Here is an 18,287-nt window from a genome sequence, read left to right as displayed (position 1 = left end):
TATATGACCACGAATTTTTAAAAACATGCAAAATGTAATTTTTAGAAGCTACAAAGAAAAGACGTCCAGTTCTTTAACTCCAGTGTTCAATGCACATGGCTACTTTCCCACAAGCTTCAGACCTCAAGTTACTAATTCTGGTAGCACAGTGCCCATCACATAGCAGCACTTAATAACTATTAAGTATCAGTCAAAACACACACACAAAAACTCTACTATGCACATAATTTGACTTCTTTTGGTTGAATCCATTTAGTAAAACATGATTCTCTTTCCCCCTATTTTTTGCTAAGATAGGGTCTGGCTCTGTTGCCCAGGCTGGAGCACAGTGGCATGATCTCAGCTCACCACAACCTCTGCCTCCTGGGCTCAGGTGATCCTCCCACCTCAGCCTCGCAAACAGCTGGGACTGCAGGTGCGCACCACCACACCTGGCTAATTTTTTGGTAGAGATGGGGTTTCTCCATGTTGCCAAGGCTGGTCTCGAACTCCTGGACTCGAGACCAACACCACCTGGCCTCCCAAAGTGGTGGTATTACAGGTGTGAGCCACTGCGCCTGGTCCCTCTTTCCTTTTGATATAAAAAATTGTACCTCTCGGCTGGGCACAGTGGCTCACGCCTGTAACCCCAGCACTTTGGGAGGCCGAGGCGGGTGGATCATGAGGTCAGGAGATCAAGACCATCCTGGCTAACATGGTGAAACCCCGTGTCTACTAAAAACACACACACACACACACACAAATCAGCCAGGCATGGTGGTAGGCGCCTGCAGTCCCACCTACTAGGGAGACTGAGGCAGGAGGATGGTATGAACCCGGGAGGCAGAGCTTGCAGTGAGCAAGAGCTTGCAGTGAGATCTCACCACTGCACTCCAGCCTGGGCGACAGAGTGAGACTCTGTCTCAAAAAAAAAAAAAAAATTGTACCTCTCTGAGTTTGGGACTATAGGTTTCATCTTTGGTCTGATTATTCTAAAACAGCAACTTAATTATTCCTATTCTCAACAGGATCTAGGGCTCCTACAAAGGTACAGTAACAATTCAGGGCAGAAAAGATAATATTCTAATCAGGTCATGGAAGAGACTATTTCTTTATTCTTGTCTGAGTACTTATCCGACTTTAGTACTTTGGCATGCTGATATACAAAAAAATAGAAAATAAGGTAATAGGAACCATCTTCTAGGTAACAAGACAGAGTCAAACCATAAACCATCTTAACCTAAAGCTAGAAGGGTTCTGCTTATAGTCTTTAAAATGCTTCACTATTTTTCCTGAGGAAAATTTCTCACTTTTCAGTTATATATGAACGTCTCGATTACCTTATTTATTCCTGTACTTTCACCTTGAAATACTATGCATCTATTGGTTATAGAAAATAAATTCATTCACTCATCTAGGACAATGGTCCAGAAAATAAGAACAATGTAATATTTGAAAGTAAACGTTGGCAAGAGTTGACAATTTTTCCTTGGGAAGTCTATCCTTTATTGCGAGTTTATGTTCTCCTACATTTTCAGTGTTAAAATTTCCTTTATTTTATATAACAATGGTGATAGTACATGACAATCTTTTTGTATTTTTAAAGTATTCTTCCGTGGCAAAATAAAAAATTGCCACCTCTATGACAAACACACAAATTTTTAAATTCCTAAACTTTACTGTTCCCAGAAATCCAAAAGTTTGAAGACCATTGCTCTATATGTATCCTGCTTGTATAAGATAAGCTTCAACTTAATTTTCTATTCTTTCCAACACTACAAAATTTTAAGAAACTTTCTGGTTTAAGGTTATGTTTATGGTTTAACAATTTTTATAACTAAAAATCTAAACATTTATCATAGCAGTGGTCATTACTCTTTTTAGTCTGTTAAGTAAATCCAACTAAAGCTATTTCCTCTAAATAGGTAACTCTCATTAGACCTAACTTGACCTTAGTTATTCTGTCACTTATTCAACCTTCCTGTAATTCAGTGTTAAAGTCTTCCTTATACATTAATCCCTGGTATTTCTGATTGCTATTCATTTTGAAAAATACATTGTATAAACATCTAAGGTACAAAAAGCAATACCCAAGAAAGAAGGTATGTGTCAACAGGTCTCAGCCTATATTTCTCAGCCATATAAGCAAGCAAGGGAAGTAGTACATATTTAAAGTTCTTACTAAATCCACAAATTTGGCAATATTTTAACCATTTGTACAGTAATAACTATCATTGTTTTACAATACCACTGTTTCCTAGAAAATATATAGAACATAACTACCTATCTAGCAATAGACTAAAAATTGTCAACTGCCTACTGAAAGGAAGTTTATTCTACACTTGCACTTAACAATACCCTGGAGAGAACATTTAATCAAAGATATACCCTTTTCAATATAACATACACACATATAAGAGTTTTAAAATCTCATCAATTTTAAATTACTTTTTACTTTCACAAAAGATCATTAAAGAAATGATTATTCAAAACTAGCTTTAAAAAGAGAACACCCTAAGATCAGGAATTCCTGTTTTATAAAATAGTGTACTACCCCCTACCTTCACCCCCAAAACTAGATTATTTTAAGGCTCCAGTTGAATGACTTATCAGACCCATAGTCTTATACTGGTTACAATGCTCCAAAGGCAACTTCTATCAGGTAAGCAATGTACCACTGTGCTGGCAGAGAACATTCACTACAAAGAGGATAAATAAATTTAGAGGTTTTTTCAAAACTTATTTAAGTTGTAATCAATTTAAAACTTGTGAAAAGCATCCCACTCTTTCATTTGGAAAACTATTTCATCCCCGAAACAATGGCAAGGACAAAACAGTGACACTGTCTTCTCTATAATTCCTGAAGAAAGAACACACAGGGCAAAAAAGGCTCCTATGAATCCCCCACACCTCACTCCCATTTTCCTTTTTTTAAATCTTTGGAACCCAAATGAAAGACAAGGTTGCATATATTCCGGTCAGTCCTTGGAAAGACAATTCAAGATTGATGGTTTAAGGTAACCTTACTAAAAGTACCCTCAAAGTTAGAGGTATATACCATGTCTTAGGCAAAAAGTCACAGAAGTCTAGTTGGGGCTATGCTGAACTAGGGACACTTCTTTTAGAGTTCACCTTGATGAGACCAGAAAGCAGCAGATGAGGAATGGTTAAGATGGGTAGACATTGGAACTGCTTGTACCTTATCCCTCACCACTCATTCGGCCAAAGCAGATCCTGTTCTGGGTCAGCTGAAAAAAAAGAATAATGGGTAGTGGGGTGGCCCTATCTACTACGAAAAAGAAAGAAAGGAGAATCCCTGGTATCTCATGACAACACAATTTGACATTCCACTTGGTGACTAAATACGTATTTTAATTGTATTACATTATACACAGAATTGCTTAACTGCATTAGAACATTCTTTGAGGGCATGAATTCCACTTCAGGTGTTCTACCTATTATCAAAGCACATTATCTAGTAAGTTAAAAAAAAATTCATTTATATTAAAACTTAAAAGTAATACTTATAAATCATTTAAATCTGAATTGATAAATTATTTTGAAAACTTACTGCTTCAGCTTCTGCTCTTGTCTTGAATGTAATTACTGCATGAAGTGAAGAATCATCAATCTGACAATCTTCAATTTCACCATATTGCTTTAAATTAAAAAAAAAGTATTTCCTCCAAATAAATATTTTGAAATATCCAAAAATCCTAATGGTATTAAAAAACATTAAAATACTAATAAATATAACCCATAATACATACCAATTCATAATGGTTAACAGAAAAGTATAGTGAGCAACTTATTTTAGTGTTTGATATTATAAGATAAAAGGTGGTCCTATATTCCAATCTTACTCACAATTTATACTTCCCAGAATTAGTAAGACTTATACTCGACTGAACTATGCTTTAAATGAAGGAAATAATGGTCAAAGCCTGAGCTTTCTTGCTAACTTTCCTCTTATACTCATTAAACCAATCCCAAGATAAACTCTTTCTTAAGCAACATACTGAATCCTCAGAATTTCTATGAGTTTTTGGTATCATTCCCAATAAATGGTGAAAGAAAGAAAAAGAAAATTTAAGTTAACTTCCTCAAAGTTAATTGTTAATTACTGGGACGAGATTACAGTTCTCTTGATTCAAAAGTTTAACATTCTAACTGACCATGGTTTTGCTTACTACACACTCCACTGTACTTTATACTTGTTTAGAACATTTAAACACTAAAAACATTATATTATTCCTGTTTGTGGTTTGTTGGATTTTTTCCCTCATGTGTGGGAGGATTTTTCTACAAACAGCAACCTTTATCCCACAAAATTCTAGTCCTTTATATATCATTACCAATATCTTCCTTCTTACACCCCCAAAGTTTATAACTAATCTCCTTAGATCCACACATATCATAAAAATGTTCTGTAGAGCACAGTAAAGACAATGTCCTAGAGCCACTAAGATTCTAGCTCTGCCAGTTATTAGCTGTGTAAACAAGTTACTTAACCTCATCATGCATCATTTTCTTCATCTCTAAAATGGGCATAATAAAGGTATCTACCTCTCAGGGTTATCCAAATAACTCATAATGAATTATCATAAGGCACTCAGAGGGCATACCTGACACAAAGTAAGTATTCTACAGGTTTTCAGTTATAATATTTATTACTATTACTATTGGTACTGGAATATACAGCATTTTTGTTAATCACAATTTGTAATAGTTAATGGCCCTTTAATATTACAGATATTAAATAATGTCAATTTTTTTCTTTGACATCCACCATGTGTTCAAATTATAGGTTGAGAGAAAGAAGCTAAACTTCAACTAAACTTAAGACTAATAATTTAAATGTGAACTTTGGAGTGAAATTTGAATGTCCAAATGCATGTCAGAATTTTTATTCAGAGGCTCTGAATACTTCTCCAGCCAAAAGAACTTTAGTCTCACCAAAACATACTCACAACAAACTCACTTTGTCTGTTTGGATTATTTTAGCACATTCGTTGTTAGTTTCCTGATTAGTTGTAAAACTATACACAACATACAAATTATCTGGATCTCCTTTCTCTTGTGGAAGGTGTGGAAGTGGGGTACACAGCAGGGAAGAGTTGGGCAAGATTTATCTCCAAGCTCCTATCTAGTTCTCTAATTCCTTTCTTTATCCCTTCAAATCCATCAAGAACAGGACTTTAGACTCCTCATTCTTAAATACTAATCATTTTGGTTATTTCTTAAACATAAACCATTTCTGTCAATATCTGCTTATGTCCTGACAAAATATCTGTAACTGCTGCAAGCCTCCAATAACACCTAAGTCTGAATTTTCAAAAGGTTAAATCATTTATGTACCTACCTACTAGCTTACCTATTCTGTAAGATCTAAACTACAGTTTTACTACTTCATGAAACTTTCCTTTATTGTTTTTTCCATCATATGCCAGTATTTATAGTGCTTAATAAATTATAATTTCATTATAAATTATGTCTGTAGTTTACTCTGTGTTAAACTGATATATTTAAAAGACTTGAGGATAAATAACTGATTATTTCCTTCATATCTCCAGAGCAACTACTATTAAATATAATGCTGAGGGTAAAACTGATGCTTAGTAACCAACCTCTGGGATACCACTAAGAATCACAGCATTTGGGATGAAAGGGTCATTCAGCAGGTATAATCTTCATTTTGAACACGAGCCTAATAAATCCCAGGAAGTCCAAGTTAAATAATGGATTAACAGAGACTAGAATCCCATTCTCCCTTCTTGTAGGTCAATCTATTACCATTAGATAAAGTCTTTTTCATTACACCCTGACACAGACTAAGGCAACTTCTAGATCATAGGTCAAAATTTTATCTTGTTTCAATACTGGGTCAGCTAGATCAAGAATACATTTTTAACAAATACAAACCCTATTTTAATTTTTAAAAATCTGGATGGCCCATGCAATATGTTAACCTTTTCTTTAAAAGTAAATATCAAATAAAACTAAACTACAAGTTTTCCCTCTCTGAAACAATAAAGTTTATATTGTTCACTTCACAATACTTCATGGCCTACTAAGTGTAAGAATAGTAATGTCTCTTCTAGATAATTACACAAATCCTACAGTTTGTTTTTAAATTAACAAAAAAATTAAAGATTATTCAAACCCTTTGTTCAGATTAACGAGTTGGAATTACTTATGTCCTTTTCATAACATCCTCTTTAAATATGTCTACTATCCCCAGTGATGATTATCAGTATTTGTTTTGTTGAGCAGTAAGAAAGTACCGCAAAATGAGGAAGAAGATCTTCTCTATCGCTCTCTGTAAATGCAGAAATCTCCAATGCCCTGGGACGGTGATCCACCACAGCATGACCAGGCACACCTCGTCCTCGCCCTCGCCCCCTGCCTCGGCCATGAACTGCACCTCGACCTCTTGAATGAATTCCTCTGCCCCGACCAGATGAAAGAATCCCTCGCTTGGCAGCCTAGAAGAGATCAGACACACAGGTTAAACAACGCTGCGATTACTAACACAAGCCAAGCATTACACTCTGGCAGATGAATAAAACTTTAACGCAATTTGACAATGTATGTATTCAAATGCTCTATAGAAGGATCACATAATTTAAATCGGGATTTTAGTTTGGTGAAAGTAAACGTAGGTGGCTAGTAAATTGAAACAAAAAAATAACACTGAGGTCTTGGAATTACTAACTGTGCCTTTTTCTAAGTTCTTGCTCTCTAAGATATCAGGATATATCACCAAAAGATCAGCAACTCCTGATTTCCAAGTATACAGTGTTAAATGTTACTTCAGAAGTCAGGCTAATCAACAGATAAATAATACCTACATTCACAATAAATATTTTTTCCAGTTATGATTTTCAAATACAATGTTTCTATTTGTTTGCCAGTTGACTTCAATAGGTACAGTTATCTCAAATCATTTTAATTACTTATCTCTATCATTATAGAACCATTGTAACATATTGATATTCTACCACATTATTCTGTATGATGACAGCACACCATTCCTTCATTCCACAAATACTTAATGTGCACTTTCTGTGTACAAGTCTTTACTCTCACGAAACTCAAATCCTAAGTGTAAAGAAACATTAAACAACTAAGTTATGGCCGGGTGTGGTGGCTCATGCCTGTAATCCCAAAACTTTAGGAGGCCGAGGCAGGCAGATCCACTGAGGCCACAAGTTCAAGACCAGCCTGACCAACATGGGAAAACCCCGTCTCTACAAAAAATACTGAAAATTAGCCAGGCTCAGTGCCTGTAGTCCCAGCTACTCGGGAGGCTGAAGCAGGAGAATCACTTGAACCCGGGAGGCAGAGGTTGCGGTGAGCCGAGATCGCGCCACTGCACTCCAGCCTGGGCGACAGAGCAAGACTCCATCTCAAAAAACAACAAGAACAACTAAGTTATTTAATTGTATTAATGAGAAGTGACTCAAAAAGTGAAGAAATGCTTTAAGATTTGAAAAGAACTTCAAAGATTTGCAGTGAATAACCCACTAGAATGTATGTCCCCTGAAACTATTTTTTTTTCCATTTTATTCTCTGCTTTATTCCCAGCAGTAGCTGGTGGATTGTATTTAATACTTGTTCAATGAATCAAAGGAGAAGCAAAGAAAAAGGTAAGAATGAGGTAGGGGTTACGGCATGAAAAAAAGCACCAACACTGAAAGAAATGTAATTTCCCAAAGAATGAATATAATTCAGTGTAGTTGGATGGGGAGGTAAGCCTGGAGAGAGGCAGAGTCAGATTACACGTAACTTTAAGGATCATGTCAAGGATTTTGAGTTTTATCCCAAGAGCCATGAAAATAAATTAAAAGATTTTAAGCAGTAAAAGAGTGATGTAACCAAATCAGTGTTGAAGAGGATATTCTGGCTAGAGTTTTAAGAACAGAGTAGAAGGAAGAAAAGAAGCTGGGAAACCATTCAGTATGCCACTACGAAAGACCGGAAGAAGGAAGTCTGGACTACAGTAGTGGCAATGGAGATAGAAGTAAACGCATTTAAGATACATTTAGGAGTAACATATGTAAAATTCGATAATTAATTAGATATAGACGCTGAAGGAAAGGGGAAATCAATTAAGACTGCCAGATTTCTGGTTTGCATAACTGTACAGATGGGGTGTAGGAGCAAGATAAGCAAAACTCTGAAGATGTTGAGTCTTAGATGTGAGATACCCAATGGAAGTGTGAAGCTGGCACAGCTGCCAAATCTCTGCTACTATAAGTATTTCAGTTTCTTTATCTCAAGACAGTTAATCTTAACATTAGCTAAAATAATCATCTAATATCCAAATAATAATGCTAAGTGAAATAAGCCAGGCAAAGAAAGACAAATACTGTATGATCTCACTTATACATGGAATCTAAAATGATGAAACTCATAGAAGCAGACAGCAGAATGGTGGTTACTAGCGGCTGTGGGGGCACGAAGAATGGAGAGATGTTGGTCAAAGTATACAACATTTCAGTCAGATAGGAAGAGTAAGTTCTAGAGATCTATTGTACAGCACTGGTTGGTGACTACGGTTAATAATAATTATTGTATAATTGAAAATTGCTGAGACAGCAGATTTTAAATGTTCAATTTTCATCAAAAAATCACAAGTATGTGGGGTGATGGACATGTTGGCTTGATGTAATCACTTCACAACTTATACATATATCAAAACATTTTGGATTATCATATACATAATTCTTCATTTGTCAGTATAACAAAATAATACATAATAATAAATTTTAAAGGTCAAGGATTAATATTATAGAACAGTATATACGAAAGTATGCTCTGAGGAATATTAATGCCTCAAAATGCTCCTTCAAAAGGGGGGTCCCTGGACAAATAAATTTGAGTAACACTGAATACTTAATATGTATTTTTAGAGATTCAGAAATTAAAAGCCTCTAAGAAACCCCACAGTAAAAACGCACATCCAATACAACCTGTTCTAAGGTTATATTATTTAGCCTAAGAACCTTTTTCACTAGTTTTCTATTAACAACTAATGGAATTACTGTGGTGAATGAACACACTCTGGGAAGTACTGCATTACTGCATAAAACTAATAATTACTGAAAACTAAACATAAGCCATGATAAAGGAAAAACAGAGAATGTCATTCAGTGTTTAGCTATGTTACAATAAAAAAGCAAAACACAGAATAATAAGGAATTTGGTTAATGCTATTATTTATTTAAATTATGGGCCAGAATTTTGAAAATGGTATTTTGTTTCAAAGATTCCACCAACACTGGCATAAAATTGCTACAATGGGAAAAACACAATTTCTCTGTTAACATAAAAGAAATATTTTTCAAACCTTTTTTTTCCCCAAAAAAATATTGGGCAGGACACACATGCAACCACTTCAAGTTTCCAGAGAATACAAAGGTATGCACATTTAGGACAACATCCTACGGCTTCCTATGACTTTCAGAGAAGACAGAGCTTTAAGGCAAGTCTGGTAGCTACTAAAAGTTAAGTCTTTAATACCTGGATGACAGTATTCAAAATAGATTTCTACCATGTCCAAAAAATGATCAAGTTGCCAACAAATTCAGAAAAAAGCATTAATCTCAGACAAAGCTAAATAATCTAAAGTATAAAAATCTTAAATTCCTGTATCAAACCACAATATAGACATGTGCCAACTGTATTAATGACGTCAATGTCTATTTCAAAATACATTTCCAAATTTTGAACACCGTTTTGCTATTCAAAAATTCTCATGTCATATAACAGGAATTAATTTCACCAGGAGTTGTTTCTTATATAAATAACCATCTAACTAAATTACAAGAAAGCAGTTTATTTCTCTTTTCTAAACATCCACAGCACCATCTATAGGCAAAACTCAAGTAAACATATTCTTCAAAATAGTTCTCAATATAGTTCTCCAGCTAAAACTGTCATACAGCAACTCAATTTATATGCAAAGAATATCTCCGTAAGAATACCTGAAAAGTCTTTATTATAAGGTTTCTATTCCAGGGAGGACAGAACAAAAATAGAAAAGAAATAAAATTCATTAGAAATGGAGGAACTTGGGGATATAGGCTGAATTACTGCCACTCCTCATTAAGTAAGATTTTACCTAGCAGCTCTGAAAAATCTGTTGACCTCTTCCCTCTTTCCTATATTAACATCTCAATATATATGCCAGGGATTACCAACAATTACTAATGAGAATGAAGGGAAGGGAATATATTTTTAAATTGACCACTACAACTGCATTTGCTTCTTTCAAGCCTACTGTGTAGTTGTGATTAAACATACTTCCAGCTGTAATTCTGTATACTTTCTCCTAAGTTCAGTGACTTCTTCTCCAGCCTGCATCTTCTTATATAAATCCAGTTCTGTGTCAAGTAATTCCTTCTGCATCTAAAAAATAGTAATTAATATTTTAGGTGACAGTAATTATTATCCTGTACTGATACAAACCTTTATATAATAACTTTTACACAGTCCCATTTAATCCATATATTTCTATCTCCAGTATAATCACTCTAGTACAAGCCAAAATACTCCACACCTCCACAATACTGCAACAGCTTCCTAACTTGTTGCTACTTTCACTGATTTTCCTATAATTCATTTTCCATATAGCAGCCAGAAGGAGATTTATGTAGACTGATATGGGGTAATTTAAAGGAAATAACTGAAAGGAAAAGTAAGTAACAAACCCTAAAAAACCAAGGCGCTAATGAGCAATACGGAGTATGTTTTTATGTAGAAAACATACCTATCTACATATATACATTTGCAAAAAGAAAATCTAGGATAAAACAGAACTAATGATACTGGTGTAGAAAACATACCTATCTACATATATACATTTGCAAAAAGAAAATCTAGGATAAAAAAGAACTAGTGATACTGGTGACCTATAAGGGGTGAGGACAGAGTGCCAGGAATCAAAGGGAAACGGGTCTTTTATGTATTCCTTTTTACATGGTTTTTCTTTTGAACCATGAGAATTGTTTCATTTGTTCAAAAAATAAAATATAATCTGCAAGAACTGGGGCCGAGAGAAAGGTTCCAAAACTGAATACAAATGCAAATAGATTTAACTTTATCAAATTAGCAACTACACAAAAGGGGGACAAAAGTAATTTTAGACCATAGTTCTGACTTCACACCTTTAGTGGAATACACCTAGGCTTTAAAGAACGTAAATAAATTTTGAATTTTATATTTAGTTAGCTGTTGGGAGCGGTATTGTTGTAGCAATTTTGGTACTACTTTGAATGTATTATAGTACTGTGTTTAATAATAATATATTGATATTAGTGAAACCAAGTTGTCATTATGGGAATATAAATAAAATATGAAATAAGGAAGAACCACGTGATGTTGGGTTTGAATTTAAAATGTCAACTGGAGTCATGACTTTATACATATATACATACATACAGACACACCAAGTATAAACACTGTATAACTCTGTTTTTTCTTAATCACTTATTACCATCTAAAACTATCTTGCTCACTTATTTGTATCTAATAGGTTGATCTACCTGAATTTTCCCCTTTTCAATCAACCCACTGTGGACAGTGTTGTCAGAATGTTATTAATACTTTTCTATTATTAACCCTCTATATCACCAACTACTACTATATAAAACTCAAACCCTCAGTCAAGCAGTCAAGTACCTATATCACTTTGTCCTCAAGCTGCCTTTTCAAGATTACCCATGACTATTTTTCTAATTACTGACTTTCCAACTATAACTCCACAGAATTTAAAAAATTAGTAGAGTTTACTTGTTCATACTTTTTAATTTATGGCAGGGGGAGAATGGTACATACAAAGGTCAGATTTTGAACATAAGATATTACCTACAAGAAAAACTGAATCTTAAAAATGTAGTGTCTAATACTCTTTAGTAAGTAGTAATATGAACAACAATACAAATTAAAATACCTGAGTCTTGGTTTTTATACTTTTTGGAAGACAGCGCCCAGGAGAAGCAGCTTTGACCTCATCTTTCAACTTGGTAATATTTTTTGTCAAAACCTCTAAAGTTTTCATTATTTCTGCTTTATCTTCAGACTTCATTGTTTTGTTTTTCTCCAGTTTTGAAATTAACATCTGCCAAATTTTTAAAAAGAGAAAAATAAAGCTAATTACTCCTACTATCATTAACAAAACAAACACTGCAAAGTAAGTTTAAAAATAAATATTACTACTTTTTTTAGTTTAGGCATTTGTAAGAAGGCTAACCATGACTAATTATCTAAAGATAGCAGAATAGCAGATTCAGTGATGCTAACTGTATCTCAATTCAAGTTTTACTCTTGGTTAAATTTGTGAAGAACTGTTACTATTCGGGTCTCTCAGAACATAAGTTCAAAGCACACAACCAGAAGAAACTCAATTCTATCACTGAAAAATTATCATTTTTGAAAAATATATTAACAATTTTACTTTCTAATTCATTTGTTGATGTTACCACCTCTAAGTATTCCCACTATCAATGTCATCTCCAGCCCAGAAAGAACAAGAGAAAAAGCTTTATGGTTCCTTTCATACGATGAGATATTAGAAAAAATGAATGTTTAATTACTTTTTCACCTGAGAATGATACTCCCAACATGAACAGGAAACAGTAAGATAAGCAAGATAATGTGGGGTAAAAGAAGCCACATGATTACTGTAGGTTTCCTGAATTAGGATGGCTTCAGTTTTTGGTTTTGTAAAGTACTGTGATTTCTCTTAAGTACATCCAACTTTAAATTAGAAAAGATATACATTTCAAATCAAAATGCAGTTTCTGTATTTTCAACATTTTGAAATGTCATACTACTAACCTTCATTACAAGACATAATCAAGAACTGAGACTAATTAAATGTCATAAATTAGAGTAACACGGTCCAAAAGAAAGAATGCAAATCACATAAGTGATTTTTAATTTTCTAGCAGTCACATTAAAAACATAAAAAGAAACAAATACAATTAATTAAATAAAATATTTTGCTTAACCTAATATATCCAAAATGTGACATTTCAACAATTGTGATGTTTTACTTTTTTCTTTGTACTACATTTTGAGATCTAGTATATATTTTACATTTATAGCACATCTCAGTTTGGACTAGAGACATTCCAGATGCTCAACAGTCAGATGTAGCTATCAACAGTCAGATGTGGTTACTAACTGCTATACTAAACAACACAGGACTAGAGGATCCTAAGCGAGTAAAGAAAGGTACATATCAATACTGAGAAAAAAGGTTCCATTTAATTATCTGTTGAACAAACTACTGTGCAGCAACACAGCTGAATAAACACCTTAATTTCATTTTATGTTGATAACTATAGTACCAGTTAAAGTATACCCACCATTTGATGTATGCTCTTCATCTTCAATATTATCATTGACAAATATTTGTTTTACCATTACCAATTACAGCAAATCTTTTTATGACTATGTAGTATAACATTAAGTTCACTCCAAATTATAACATTTGCAATTTTGCCAAATCTAACTCTAATATTTTACCTTCTGTGTTTCAATGTGCTTTTCTAAAATTTCTTGTTTCCTTTTCCTTACATCCTGCTGAAGTTTCAATGCCTCCTAGAATCAGGGATCAAAAATATCATTAGAATATTACTAAGGATAAACAATACTATTCAAGAGAAGAGAAATGGTTGTAATCGCAGAAGCCTGTCAACAAAAATTATATGCAAGCCTTTTCTATGTAAAACTTAAAATATGTATGCAAGTTTCAAAGACTAATCACGGGAACCTTTCTTCCAAAGAAAAAATTTTTATTTACTGCTATACTATGGAAAATAAAGGTTCAGTGGCAGCCAACAAACACCCTTTTAGTCTTATTTTGCAATAAGCACTGAAAAAACACATACACAAAGAAAACCTTTCTTATATGCAAAAATTTTTTATACTATACCAGTTGTACTTACCTGTTTTTTTTTCTGTGCTTCATTATTATCAACTGCAGAGGTGGAAACAAGTAAGGTTTTTTGTGCAGCCTTCAAAGCAGCTGGATTATAAACTGTTTTTGTTAGGCCAGTAGATGTAGACAACACCTACCAATACAAATTTAACTTTTAAAAATATGTATCAGTCATTCATGATATCCTATTTTCTATAAAACTCAACTTTAAAGCACTACTGTCAAACTTCAGCTTCAAAACACACTGAACTAAACGTATTTTATACTTATAAAAATGAAATCATATTTGGTGATTTGAAAGGTAGAGTATAAATAAGCTCTAACATTTAAAAAAAATTAACACCAAATACCTACAGAAAAAAAAGTAAAGAAAAACATAAAAATGTCAAAAACACTGCTATTACTGTATCACTGAGAAAGTATTAGTTGTTGAATATATTTACTAATATTTTTAGTGACTAAAGCAAAAACCACACTCAAGAGCATGGCACAGGAGGAAACTGGTTGCTGTCCCTCAATTTAACATGATCATTTGCAATCTCCAGTTCTGAAACATACCCTATTGCATTCATTCTCCATTCCTTTGGTAGCAATGTTCCTTCAGCTTGAACTGACCTTATTCCCCAAAACCCAGCTTAGAATCAGCCTAACAAAATCAAGACCTCTACAAAGCCTGAATCATTTCTCTCTTCTACCCAGGTCTTCACATGAAATTTTATTCCTTTGGCTATTAGGTAAAAATGCTATTAGCTATTTTTAGTTAGTGTTAGCGATTTAGTAAAAAAACGACCTGATAATATATTAATTAATGTGTCTTTTCCCCATCTACATTGTAAGGGCATTAACATAAAGACTATGCTTTTCTCTTCTGTGCATCTTCCAGTACCTAAGTCTTGTTACCAACTAATTATGAGACCACGGGTAAGATCAAGTACCATTTTCGGCCTCAGTTTGCTCATCTATAAAATAAGGAAGATGAACATGATGGTGTCTAAAGTCCTTACCAACCCAAAACTTCATTCCAAGAGGGCAGAGATTTTGCTTGTTTTTTAACTTGGTTCAGTGCTACAAACAGTGCCCAGGGCACAGGGTAAGTACTCAAAAAACCATTTCTGCACTAAACTAGACTGAAATGACTACAGGTCAGAGTGGACAACCTTTCCTACACAATGGTCAGCTCAAAAAAAAAAAAAAAAAAAGGATTGGGTACCTTTTTTACCCTTCAAAAGCAAAACAGTTTAAGTTCCATGGGGTGGTTGGTTACTGGTTCTTAAAAAGAAGCCTAGGGATCTCTGCAGGGCCATCTACGAACGCTATAAAACTAAACATGAAAGCATGTGTGTGAACACTGCAAGTTTTCTGAGGAAAAACTGTTTCTAAAGTCTTAAAGGAGTTCATGACCTAAATAAGATTAAAAGAACTACTCAAGTTTAAGAGTATAAATGAGAAAAGTGGCCCTATTTTTTAGCCACTGAAACATTAACATCTGGTTATAACACGTAAGTAGCAATCTGAAGACTACTTTCTAAGCTTTCATCATGAAATTTGATTAGGGAACATCACGAATCACTATTCTAAGTATTCAAGATGGTGTTAGCCTCTAAATGAAATAAAAACCTAAAATACTATAACTGTACTAGTTTCATACAGTACAGCTGACATTTAAAAATAAAGGTTCTTAACAACACTTGATGTGTATTAAAATTTGATCAATTATTATACTTATGAGACAGGGTCTCACTCTGTCACCCAGGCTGGAGCATAGTGGCACGGACCTTGGCTCAATGAATCTTCCACCTTATGGGCTCAAGTGATCCTCAGCCTCCCAAGTAGCTAGGACCTCAGCCGCGCACCACCACACCCAGCTAATGTTTTGTATTTTTTGTAGAGACAGGGTTTCGCCATGTTGCCCAGGCTGGTCTCAAACTCCTGAGCTCAAGCAATCTTCCTGCCTTGGTCTCCCAAAGTGTTGGGATTATAGGTGTGAGTCACCACAACTGACCAATTAAACAAAGATTTTGTTTGTGGTCAGACTTCAGTGACCTTTCTTTGCAGTTCTAGAGAAAAATTTCTTCCATGCTACCTTACCACAGCACAAAACGCCAAACCATATGACTATACAAAGATAAGACAATAACTGTATTAGTAGAGAAACACAGGATAAGCTGCTGAAAACAGAGTCTAATTAAGTTTCACAAACTGTTTTCTTCATGAGGATTCCATTAGTTGAAAAGTTGTGGCCAAAAAAAAAAAAAAAACCCTAATTATTTAAGTGGGAAACAATGAATATCGTAACTCAATTTTCCAGTTTTTATTTTATATTATCTTCATAATAAAAGCAGTGAGAAGCCCAGAACAGACCCATATAATTGATTTAACCAAGTATCTCCAGTTTCAGTGAGAATACTTCTTTTCAAATCATTCTTAACATGTAGTATCAGGCTAAGGAGTGCTGGTTCAAAGTGAATAAAAGTATCTGACAATGATAAGACTCCTTTATTCCTAGAAGCATTCCCATTTCCTTTTTATGATCTAGGAACATCCCTCTGTAAACCTAGAACATGCGCGAATGTGACTCACTGAGCCTACAATTCAGTGACTGCAAGACACACTATCATTATGTACCCCTTCTAAAGAAAAAAAGGTTGCCAGTCATAACCTGTGTCTAACAATTATAAGACACAGCCCAATGTCAGACGTGTTAAAATGTAAAAATGTGACTTATAAACAATGAACTGTATTGTTCACTATTTGAATCTATTTGGTTCTGGAGATCAGATAGTTTGGATAGTAAGAAACACGTGTTTTCAAAAGAAGAAAATCTATTAAAAATGAACTAAGTGGAGGGAAGTAACAAGCCCAACAGAAAAGAAGATACTTCAATTCCTAAGAACACACACACTGACTTCTCCAAACAACCACATCTCTATTTTCCAAATGCATTTCTATATGTGCTGTAATTTTTACATATTTACTTCTATACATCTTACTACACTTAATCTCAACTGTGTGTGAATTATTTTGGATTTTCTGTATCTACAACCATGTCATCTGCAAGTAAACAGTTTTGTTTATTTCCAATCTTTATATGGTTTATTCTATTTTCCTTTCTTAGTGTACCCATGAGTCTCTCCAGTACAAAACTGAAAAAAAAAAAAAAAGTGATGCGAATGGACATCCTTGTCTTTCCCAAACTCAAGGAAAAACAATCAATATTTGACAATTGAGTATTATGTTAGCTGTAGCAGTTTTTTTTCTTTTTTTGCAGATTTCCTTCATCAAATTAAACAGTTTTTCTCTATTCCTCCTTTGCAGAGTGTTTAATGTAACTAAGTAACAGATTTTATCAAACGCTTTTTCTACTGAGGTAAACCATCTAGGGTTTTTCCTCCCTCATTCTACTAATGTCAATTAAACTGATTTTTCCAATGGTAAATCAACCTTGAATTTCTGGAATAAATACTACTTGGCCATGACTGATTATATATTTCACATATCACTGGGCATTTGCTAATATTTTGTTTAGGATATTTGTGTCTATGTTCATGACAGATGTTAGTCTGTAATTTTCCTTTTTTATAGTATATTGTCAGGTTTGGTATGCTGAACTCAGAAAGTAAGTTGAAAAGTATCACATGCTGTGTTGTTAAAATGTATAGCACTAATACCTTTAGTTTTTCCTAAAGAGAGGGAGGTTACAATCCATTAACACCTCCTTATTTTATTTCCTATGTAAAGTATTACCAGTCATAACTACAGGGAATTGTAAAGAAAGAGAAAAACAGCTGTTTTTCATAGATAAGAATGGAAGGGGAAAAAGTGTTTTGTAAAATTAAGTTATCCAAGCATCATTTTTAAATAACCAATGCCCAAGTAGACATTACATACAAATATACTTATGATGTTTAACAGCCACACTCACAATAAATAGCTCCAACAGGTTTTTAAAGCAGAAATACCTTGGTTTAATGCAATCAAAAGACGGTATCTGAGGAACTATGTGTAAGAAGTGTATTAATACAGTTACTGTATGGTCAGTCTTCATAGTAAGTAAATAGTCACCTGTTCAGTAAATCTGAATATTCGTTTATGATATTCACTTAAAGCAGCACATAGATGTGCGTTCTGTACCAAGCCTGAGAATTCTGATGAGAAGAATGGGATTTTGATTTAAAGTTAAATTTATACATACTTTTAGATATTAATAGTTTTTAAATTCCAAGAATACAAAGTATGTTTGAATGCACTGATCTATCTTACCTTTTTTGTATCTTTCAAAATTTTATTCTTTTAATTGACAAAAACTGCATAGAGATGTCCCTTAACTTATGATGGGGCTACATCCATTGTAAGTTGA

The 18,287-nt window shown here is 33.9% G+C and overlaps 1 protein-coding gene across 1 annotated transcript in view; it reads right to left on the bottom strand.

Moving 5' to 3' along the window:
* The window catches only part of RBM26 (RNA binding motif protein 26), a 95,298-nt gene that overhangs the window by 19,589 nt on the left and 57,422 nt on the right, over window positions 1-18,287 (bottom strand). The window contains exons 15-20 of the mRNA XM_011997297.1: window positions 13,938-14,063; window positions 13,516-13,590; window positions 11,936-12,103; window positions 10,288-10,392; window positions 6,264-6,464; window positions 3,551-3,637 (exon numbers count right to left, since the gene is read on the bottom strand). Coding sequence (XP_011852687.1) covers window positions 3,551-3,637; window positions 6,264-6,464; window positions 10,288-10,392; window positions 11,936-12,103; window positions 13,516-13,590; window positions 13,938-14,063 — 762 coding nt within the window. The remainder of the gene's footprint in view (window positions 1-3,550; window positions 3,638-6,263; window positions 6,465-10,287; window positions 10,393-11,935; window positions 12,104-13,515; window positions 13,591-13,937; window positions 14,064-18,287) is intronic.

This window comes from Mandrillus leucophaeus, unplaced genomic scaffold (genome assembly GCF_000951045.1).
Source record: "Mandrillus leucophaeus isolate KB7577 unplaced genomic scaffold, Mleu.le_1.0 Scaffold536, whole genome shotgun sequence".
Lineage (NCBI taxonomy): Eukaryota > Metazoa > Chordata > Mammalia > Primates > Cercopithecidae > Mandrillus > Mandrillus leucophaeus.
Note: the sequence above shows the minus strand (reverse complement) of the source record. Positions and strands in the feature narration are given on the sequence as shown.